Source organism: Rhamphochromis longiceps, linkage group LG10 (assembly GCF_057381845.1).
Source record: "Rhamphochromis longiceps isolate RC_006_pf linkage group LG10, R_longiceps_female_GT1.1, whole genome shotgun sequence".
Lineage (NCBI taxonomy): Eukaryota > Metazoa > Chordata > Actinopteri > Cichliformes > Cichlidae > Rhamphochromis > Rhamphochromis longiceps.
This window is the reverse complement of record NC_140566.1, coordinates 11,784,252-11,795,043: the sequence shown is the minus strand read 5'-3', so window position 1 is coordinate 11,795,043 and position 10,792 is coordinate 11,784,252. Positions and strand designations below refer to the sequence as shown.

Sequence of the window (10,792 nt, the reverse complement as noted above, 5' to 3'; positions counted from 1 at the left end):
ATATATATATATATATATATATATATTTTAACAGCCACATTCATATTTACTATAAATGATAACCTAGGCTACTGCTTATCTCGCCACACCCCCTTTCGAGGAACGCCATTTTGTTGACAGACAGACTCGCCATGAGAAAAAGCTCCTTTCTGAGGAGCTAGAACCCCAAATGTGACCGCAACATGCAATGTATTTAAATGAAACACGAGCAGATCCCCAATAATAGCCCCCACGGTTGAAAACGATGCTTTGTGGGCGCTAAAATGGCGTGTTTGAAGTCTCCGGCCACCCATTTCAACATGAAAGTCGCCGCGATTGACGTCACCGAGCCATCTTTGTCCACCTAATCCAGGCGGAGGGTTATTACACCTTCATTACAGCACGGTCTCCGACAGCACCGGGCTCTAGTAAATAGCCTGTCAGGTGCCGCAAATCTGTAGACATAGAGATAATTTTTAAAAAAGAAAAAAAAGAAGAAGAAATATATAGCGAGGAGACACCTCTCAGTGGCAGATTCAAACTCAGTGCTCCTCCTAGGATATATAGGCAGGCAAACGCCACAATAACCAACCAAAGGCTGCCAGAGGGTAGAGAGGAGCGCAGAAGGCACATCCACATCCATCTGCCAGCCACTTAGCACGCGCTAACATTTCCAGTCCGGATTAGAGCACAGCTGTCTCCCTGCTACCAGGAAAATGTAAGTACAGCTCGCTGATTTTTTTTAATTTATTTTTTTTGTCAAATCCGAATTTATTTAATTGCAATTTGGTCCTCACGACTGGTGTTTGGGAGGCTTTGTGGGGATTTGTGGCGTGTGAACAGTGTTCCTCAGCCGTCATAAACCGAGATGGTTATTAATCTCTGCTGTTGTGTTGATCATGGAGAAATATCGCAGTTTGATCTCATTTCACAGCTGTCTCTTTCTGATAATATGACCCAAAAGTGAAGAGGCTAACGCGTCGGCCTAACCTTAGAGCAGACGGTGGGGTCGGGTTTAACTGTTATTAAACGCGTTATTAGCCTTATTTCCAGTGTGTGTGCAGTGAACGTTTTTGTCGACTGTCTTTTTCCTTGTTGTAATTATTATTAGTTGTTGTTGTTTTTTTTCTTTTGCCGTGAGCTACATTTGACTTGAGCCAGCACGTACGCATTTTTTTCCAGTTTGGACTGGTTTGATTTGAAAAGGACACCGTCTGTGTGATTATACCCACGGGCTAATTAAAATACATTTATTTATTTCTTATTGTTAATAATAATATTAAGAAGGGAAAAGACGTCGTGTTCTCTAAAGCTGTGTCCCCTTGTTCAACATTTCCAGTGCATTATTCTTCCCTTGCCCAGTCACAGGTGACGATTTGGCCGATTCTAGAAACAGCAAGGACATAACGCTGAACGAGCCATACTAGCTGTTTGACCAGCGCCAGACTATTTGGATAGCCTGTTGAACACACCCTCGACGATTTTCGACGAATACACCATAATACTTGTCAAAGACTGTTATTATTAGCTCTGAATTAGTCTTAGGCCTAGTTTACGTGATGTTTGCAACCTACAGCGGGGGGTGGGGATAGCCTAGCCTCCTACTGTATGTCGTCGATTGTAGTGCGAGGGCGGACAGCTGTATATCTCACCACATTTCATTGTTGTTGGGTCTTCGTGGGTAAACGAAGCATGTAAATGTCTTTCTTCACGCACCTTTATTGTCCATTTTTTGTTGTTTTTGACCGCACGGTGAGAAAGGGTGGGCTGAGGAAAAGTAGCCGCCACAGCCTTCACTGTCAGCATTCGCATAGCAGGCAGTTTTAAGGGTGAAGCAGCCTGGTTCCGACACACTACCTGTCATTTACCAGGGTCGTCGTGCCTGTTAGTGTTTTCTTTTTGGGCTTTGAGTTACATTTGTCGCCATATTTGGTTGTTATTGTGCATTTAAGAGCTTAAAATACATCCTCCCTAATAAGGAACCTCCCCGCCCTCGACGTTGGCAGTGCTGTAGGTGTTTTACAGGCCCGTCCTGCTCGCGGTGAACAGGGATGTTTCGTGTTTCCTGGTCTGTGTGGGTACACGGTCACACATGAACGTCGTGTAGGTTAGGATCCAGTGCCCAGCATCAAACAGACTGGCACAGATATGCTGGGATCAGACAGTTTAGTGTGGACTGCTGTTGCGCTGTCCAGTGCTGAAATGTCGCTCTCCAGTGCTGAAAATCAGGCGGCATGCTTTTCCGTGACAGCGACAAACAGAAATCAATTGCAGAGTTAAACGTCTGTCTATCTGCCAATCTTACTCTGGCTTAAGGAAACCAAGCATAAATGTTGAAAAGCTTCCTCATATCATCAGGGCCCCCCTTAATAAGTCCCATCAGTGTTGCAGCAGCTCTCCACAGGGCAAGACTATTTTTAAAAGCACTATCTTGAAAGAAGGTTAAATATATATTTAGCGTTCATAGGAAAACTGACATTAGCAGTGGACTGTAGACCAAACTGCATCTTTTATTAAATGTTTTTTTTGTTTTTGTTGTTTTCACTGATTACAATCTCAAAGTGCGATTGAATTGGAATACTGGCACACAGATTGCTGATAGAGTCATTTATAAAATAACTATGTCTCCTTTTTTAATGTATTAAAATGAAAACAATATATCCTTTGTTAAAAAATACAGAGAGCATGAAATCACTTTATTTAGTTTATTTTCAGTTTGTTTTCTTAACTTTAAAACTTTAAAGGTTTTAGATTATGTTCTGAAGTTGCACACAGATGAGAAATGGTTGATCAAATCAGCAGCACACAGTTTTCGCAGGATGTGAAAGCTGGTGAGAAACCTCGTCACAGCGCTAGCAGCTCTTCTTGGTGCTAGTTTAGAGGTGATGACAGTGTGAACCTCTGTACACATTACACCTTTATGGTGGGACCCATTGGAAAGTTGGAGGGAGCTCATAGTAATTATATATATATATCTGTGCAACTTTATTGTACATTCATGCCTGTAAATATACAGTTATAGAATAGTAGTCATACTAGTCTGATAAAATAAAATAATATCAGTATTTTGCACATGTTTGTATTTTAAGGCAAATAATATTATTAATATGACATTTAGCTGTTATAATTTTTCCTTGGCGACTCATAGGGACCACCAGCAGCACCACGTAAACTATTTGAAAGGATTTGTTGTTGTTAAAGGATTAGTCATTTGTGAGTGTGCAGAGGTGACCTTTATACAGAGTTTCCCCTCGCACTAGTGAAGTAGCTCAGTTACAGCTAAGGTATATTTCTCGTAAGATGCTACAAGCTTAGCTTTATCATAGAGTGTTTGTTCACGATCTTACTTTGTGGTCATTGATTTAGTTTGGATTTATAGAAGCAAATGGTAAGCATTAGATCACACTCCATCTAAGTATTTTCAACACTTTCTCACTTGCATTTCAGGAGTTGTAGCGACCGCGTTATACATTCTACATCAAGCTGTATAATGTTTAAAGGTTATGTTTAAAATAGCCACAAACTATTCCTGAAAAAAATATTAAAAAGTATATTTGCGGTTGTAATTTGCGCCTGATGCCCATTCATTCTCCATCTCAGTCATGAGATGCGTGTCATAGAGGATTCAAAGTGGATATTTTTTATTTCTATTGATATACTACAAAAACTATGGATATACCTGAATCACAAGTAGTGTAGCAGCACAGAAAAGGCTAAAGTTTCAAATAGATATAAATGACATTTGCATCAGCGGTGACAAATTTAAGTATTTTTCACTAAGACAAAAAGAAGCAGAGAAACTATTCTGAAACTGCCATGTGGTGGAACTCTGCACAGGAGGTTTAGAAATGGCAATGATGAAGAGACATCTGGGTTGGGATGTAGGGTCATTTTACCCAAACTGTTTCACTATTTGGGCCCTTTTGACTTAATATATATATATATATATATATATATATATATATATATATATATATATATATATATATATATATATATATACATACATACATATGTTGACCTTTTAGCGGTAAATGACACTCCCACTCTGTGAAATGACACTCTCTCACTGTGGTCACCGTTTGTACATAATGTCAAAGAACAGGCTCATCTAGCCCAAGAGGACAAGTTCAGTGGATTGATATATACTAGCATATAGAACTGACACATTGTGAAACCTCCACATCTGTTGCATCACACTCGATGGCCTCTTTAGGTTTTTGTGAAGATTTTGGGGAGCATGACTCATTCTTTTGTAGACTAATTTTCACCGCATCACAAAAAAAACACTTGTGGCTTTTTTTCCATTTCTGTTGTAGAGTAATGTGGGAATTTAACATGATGAACATGCTATTGAATATTTGCATTTGTTTATCATCAGGTCTGCCCCAGCCGCCGGAGCCCCTGCACCAGAGGGAGGGAATCAGCCTCCCAACCTCACCAGCAACCGCCGTCTGCAGCAGACACAGGCACAGGTGGATGAGGTGAGTACAGTGCAAACACACAGCCAGGCATTCATGCTTTTCATTTCATTCATTCATTCCTCACATACTAAAAAAAGAACTGAAAAAAATGAACATTTAATAATAAGTAGTGGGTTTGACTCCTCTATCATTTCTCCAAGTCTTCAAACAGCTTTTGCTATAAAAATATATAAACAATATCCTATATCTAGTAACCCTTACATGCAGTCATGTTGTGTTGATGGCCGATTACACCACACTGCTCTGTGTGTTTCCCCCCCAGGTGGTGGATATCATGCGTGTAAATGTGGACAAGGTTTTGGAGCGTGATCAGAAGCTGTCAGAACTGGACGACAGGGCCGATGCCCTGCAGGCTGGAGCCTCTCAGTTTGAGACCAGCGCTGCAAAACTGAAGAATAAATACTGGTGGAAGAATGCCAAGGTGAGGTCATGCAGACATCCTTACTTGAATAGCAAATGTCTGTCTGTTTACAGACAAAATGGAAAAAAAAGAAAAGAATAAAAATCAAAGTGAAACAGAAAGCCTCTGCAAACATGGAGCCAACTACAACCATCAGTTTCTGCTATAAACTTTGCTCTTGAGCCTAATTTTGTGTGTCACTGGTAGAAATTATATGTGTGCTGTATGTGATATTTATGTGATATTGATATTTTTAGTGCTTTAAAGAGTTTTTATTAAAAATCTCTGTTTTTTTCTGGAAATCTGCTGATTACAGATGATGATTATCCTGGGTGTGATATGTGTGATTGTCCTCATCGTCATTATTGGTAAGAAGCACACTGATATTTTCTATAACAGATATAACAGTTATTTCAATGGTGTTATTTATTTGTAATACACATACATTTCTTTGTAGTTGCCTTTATAATCTCCTAACCCATGCAGCGATTTACCCTCCTTCACCTCTCCTCTCTTCTATGTCTCTACAGTGTACTTCAGCACCTAAGAAGAATTGCTCCTACCCCAGTCTGATCCTAACTTCCTTGCTACAGAAAAAAAAACAACCTCGAATTGATGACAAAATTAACTGCAGATGATTAATTTACTCTCTCTATATATAATTACATCTCCCCAATTAGCCTTGATATAACACCCCTAAACCCGTCAGGGCCCCCACGGCTCCCCCACTTCCACCACCTCGCCTCTGGACCCCTGTCAATATTTGTCCTGTGAGTGTGTGGCCCTGTCTCCTTTCTGGGTACTCTTGGCTTTTCTAACCTGCCATACTGAGAACCAAACACTTGTGACGATGCATCAACAGAAAAGGAAACAACGATTGGCGATAATTGTTACATAACTGATATATATATAGTTCTTTGTAGAGTTTTATTCTGATATATACCGTTTTGTAGGTGTGTGTGTGTGCGTGCGGTGCGTGTGCATTTTGTACTTTTTATTTTTTGTATTAATTTTACGTATGCTTCAGCGGTAACTACTGCCTATTAATCGAAGTGTGTACTTTTTGCATGTTTTTCATCATCTTTCCGTCCCCTTGCTTCTCCTCTCTTTTTGGTGTATTTTTGCACAGTGGAGTTCGCCTCCATTCAACTGGGATACAAATTTTCATCTTGTCTGGGTTACTCGCATCCAGCAAAACAAGCCAGAGAACTAAAACTTGCATTTAAAAAAAAAAAGTGACATCAAGTTACAGAAATTGGAGCTAATCTGCAGAAAGAACTGCCCTTAGAAAATCTCCAGGTTACTCCTTGTTCGGCTCAGGATTTCGATAACTTGATGCCGTGAAAAACAAAAATCAAGTCTTAGCTTCTTTTATGGCTTTTTGAGTGATTTAACGCTCACTGATAATCCATCAAGCGTACAAATAATGCATGAATTGTGAAACTGCTCTAATAATCATCACCCCTCCGGACCCCTTTCCATGTAATCCTCCCATTAACCTCCATTTCTCTTTTGAAATTTCCCTCTTGAATAACTTTCATCTGTTGCGTCTTTTATGCCCCCACCCCACCTTCTGTCTCTCGGCATGCTTGGACACCTCAATTTCTTGTGATAATTTCGAAACTGCCATAGTACATTTGGACCAATGTCTGTAGATGTTTCTTTTTTTATTTAAATATTACGTAGTGTCTTATTTCGAAAACATTCCTTCATTGCAGTCTAGTGCAAACGCTCTTACTGTAGCACATGTAAGTGTAAGTATCTTGAAAAAAAAAAAGTAACAAAAAATGCGATGAACCTATTGTCGAAAACGTCAGTCGTGCAAACCACTGGAGAAAAAAGTTAAATAGCTGTAAGGGTACATTTTCAATAGGCAGGATTAGACTTTGAAACTGTCCAGATTATTTTTTTAGAGGTATTATCTTACACACTCACACTTATATTCTGGAGATGTATTCTGTGAAGGTACCGTTGTATAAATTGTTGAATTCGCACACAGCAACGTTTCCCCAGTGTGGACACTAAAAGGCCTTAGTCTTAGTCTTCAGTCACTTTTTTTCAGTAAGTGTCAATTATTTCCAGTCACACAATCTCCCCCCATCCCCCTCACACTTTTAGTAGGTGTGGAGGGACCGCAGAAGAGGAGTCTGCTTCAAATGCACAAGCTACCTTGTTTTTGATGGCGCTGTCTGGCTCTTCCATAGCCTGGCCAAAGCAGGTCCTGGTGCAGTAAAAATCAAAGAAACAAACAAAAAAAAAAACCTCTCCACATGAAGAGCACATTATAAAACAAGACAATTCAGCCTTGTAGATTTAGCAACAGGGACAGGGGCTAATTAGTCAGATTCACAGTTTTAGATTTACTTGAGCAGTTTGCTAACCTTCAAAGGTTAGCTAGCGACAAGACAAGTAAGTCACAATTTAAAAAAAACAAACAACAAACAGTAGCATTCCTAAGACGAGCATTTTGCTAGAGCAGTGGTTTGTCTCGGTGTGTCTCCCTATAGTCAAGGCCTTTTTCTTTTTTAAATATATAGATTCTATTTTTTAATTATAGTATATTTTTGTGTGAAACAGACAGGTAAAGAGGAAGTGTGCAATCAGTACCATTTGCTGCTAACTGGCAGCGAGCTCCTCTTTACCTCTGTCTGCTGTGTTTTTTGTAATTCAGCTCTGTGCGTTACACACTGCCAAGCATCAAAGGGAGAGGCTTCTGTTATCGCAGTTCTTTCTTTCATTGGTGCCCTCACTGGTTTGGTCTTGAACTCTTACGTAACTTGATTTCGGCATCTAACTCCTGCGCGTGACCATTTCGGCTATTCTAGGAGCAGGAGAGCAGGGCAATATAGATGCACTTGATTTCTTTTTTTTTTAATTTTCAGACACTGTGGGACACTAAGGCCTTTTACACATTTCATTTCTCAAAACCGCCGAAAAGGTTTCGCTCTCAGCTGCGGGATGATTTAGAATTTTCCCTTGAGGTTGTGGTGAATTAAAGTTTATATTGCGTTTAGAGAAATGATGTACCGGCCTAGCATTGATAAATGCTCAACAGGAAACCGCTCAGTTTATCCTTTACTGCCACTGATGCCACAGTCCTGAAATTTAGTTTTGAAGGAAATACAGCATTTCAGAGCAAATGTGTATAAAGCCTTAGCAGCCTTGTGTCTTTTTATCTTCCCCACCACCTGAGTAAACCAACCTGCCCCTCTTTGCTCAACTCACTTTTCGAAATTCCTTGTCTGCGCGTGTGAGTGTATGTGTGCACAAGTGCTTTAATGTGTATGTGTGTATGTGTGTGTGTGCATGTGTGTGTGTTAGAATAGCTCAGTCTTGGGAATATCCCCAGTTTATCCTGACAGATTAGGCCGCTTAACTCTCAGAGTGAAGGCACGTTGTTTCCTTGATCACTGAAGTACGATGAACAGAGAGGTTACCAGAACTGTTGGCCCGTTCCAACCTTAACACCCCCCCCACATACACATATATTTATCCCCAAACAAAGAAAAAGCAAACCACAGAAGATTACCAAAGACCAGAATTCCATGCTTATGCTGCCAATTGCCATCAAAAACAAGCGGATAGGAAGATGTTACCCAAGCTATCCCAGTCTGTCTCAGATAGCTTACACCCTTACTCTACCTATAGGAACTTTGAACTCGTACACACTGTTTATGTGGTGTGTCAGTTACGGCTTGTGAGTGTGCCATCCTACTAAACGTATGCAAGTTAAACCAAAACTTGAGGACCGCATGCTTCAAATCTCAAAACTACATTAGCCTTCCCCTAATTATGTGTATCCAGGTTTGAGGAGCTTCTTTAATCTGTAACTAGTTTGTAGACACATGATCCTATAACTAATTATAGCACAAGTCTTCTTTTTTGTGTGTCTCCACAGTGCTGCCAATTTTTCAGAAGACATAAAAATTAAGATACAAACTACAGCTATTAGACAAACCCGAGAAAAACAGTGAAATCTGCATCTGTTTGGTGTTGTAATATGGGGGTGTTTTGGGGATAAGGGGTCCATATCCTCAGGTTTAAGCCACTAGTAAATTTACCATAATATGTACAAGGACAAAAACTGCATGAGAAAAAGTAAAATTGGATATTTTTGGCAATATCAAATCATCATTGGGTTACAGATGTAGTCCTTTTAGCCATCTTACAGGAGTTAACCATACAGTGGACTGAAGTGGTATAACACTACTGATTGGGGTAGGATTTGTGTGTTCTCCATAAATCCAGCTGTTGTCCCGTGAGAGCTCAACCCTATTGGTCACAATAGTGAAAACGAAGTGATTGCTCTCTTTTTCTGTTGCTTTACTGTCTGTATGAAAAGAAGTGTGCATAAATTTGAACACCGTGGCACTTTCTTCTTCTTTTTAAAATGTTGTGACTCATTCATTTTCAAGCGGGATGGGAATATGATTCACTGGTGAATATTGTCTTACGTCAGCCTCAAGGACCGTTCAGTGATCTCAGTGCTGTGTTCAGGTCATTTAGGGGGAATAAGTGTTTGGAGCCCTTTTTTTTACAGGGCTCTTGAATTTGTAATTCAAATTTTGAAAGCAAACGAGCAAGAAAGAAGGAGACCAACGCAAAATCCGCAACCTTATTGAAATGTTCGCCATTAAGCCCTAAAGGGGGTGAACGCAGCAATAGGAGGGAACCTTTTGAGTCTCTGAATGTTCTTTTGATGGCTATCAATTCACAATATTCTACTTAACATATGTTAACATGTTTCTTTTGTTCCTTTTTTGAAACCAAATATTGTGTTTTTATTTTGCATCAGTTTAGTAATAACTCCAGATGTCACTGAGTTTTTGTGTGTCAGCACTGATGGGTAAAGGTAAAGAAAATGGGAAGTTAGAAGGGCAGGGGAAAGTATTTTTACCTTTCAATAGTCCAGAGTGCTTAGAATGACTCTACAGTTTACATCAGATTGCTGTTTGTATCTACCAGATATATTTTTTGTTTAAATCAGTTTATTTTTGAGGAAAGACTTTTCTTTCTTTTTTTTTGTCTTTTTGGGAGTGGGTTTTCTGAGATGATGGTCCATATTGCCCCTGGTCATCTGGCCTTACAGGAGGGACAGGACTGGAAGATCACGGGCAATGTGCTGGGCTGTATGTTTTTTCTCTGTTTGCTTTTATTTATTGATACATTTATTGTGCTGTCATTTGGTATGGGATTAGAAACTTAACAAGGTTGACTCAACGCAAAGGAGAGGAGACTGAATGAGAAACTAAAGTACATAAAATAATTGTAGTGTAAATCTATCAATGTCTTATTATATTGATGAACATCATGAAATATATGTATATTGGAAAAACTGTGTCTATGACAGCTTGTGCTTTCATTTGTGCTTCCTGCGCTTTGTCCGTGTGCAACAATGGGGAAATGCAAATGTGACTGCAAATCTGGGACCTGTGTGAATAAGCATACAGTTATTACCAATGCAAATGATATCCTTAATTGATCCTTAGTATATGCAAGAGTGCCAAAAAAGACTATGTTAAGACCTGAAGTCAGAAAAATGTGCACCTCTGCATCCATTCAGTCTGGTTTATAGTCTCTTTTTAACTCCTTAAACTCACATTAAGACTCTCGCATCACTGAAAACTAAACAGCATGCACAACCAGTTGCATGAGCATATAAATGAGCTAAACTATAATGTAGCTCGTTCACTGTAGTTAGACTAATAAAGTAGGCACAAAACTTACGCCTCCATAGTAATTACGCACACTAAATTCTGTATCAGAAAAGTAAGTCTCTTGAAACCAGAGGGCAAAAATACAAACTGTCAGGTGTGGCTGAGACACTCATGTACATCACAGAATGGGATTTTTTTTGGGGGGGGGGGGGGGGGGGGGTTGCTCTCTAAAAACTTCTAACAACCTGCCAATATCTAATTAGGGTTTTGGA

At 39.6% G+C, this 10,792-nt stretch overlaps 1 protein-coding gene across 1 annotated transcript; it reads left to right on the top strand.

Moving 5' to 3' along the window:
- Positions 1–357: 357 nt before the first annotated feature.
- Positions 358–10,250, top strand: vamp2 (vesicle-associated membrane protein 2). Its single transcript, XM_085420175.1, has 5 exons — positions 358–697; positions 4,361–4,463; positions 4,726–4,884; positions 5,180–5,231; positions 5,394–10,250. Coding segments are annotated over exons 1-5 (333 nt in total). The 5' UTR covers positions 358–695; the 3' UTR covers positions 5,411–10,250.
- Positions 10,251–10,792: the final 542 nt, after the last annotated feature.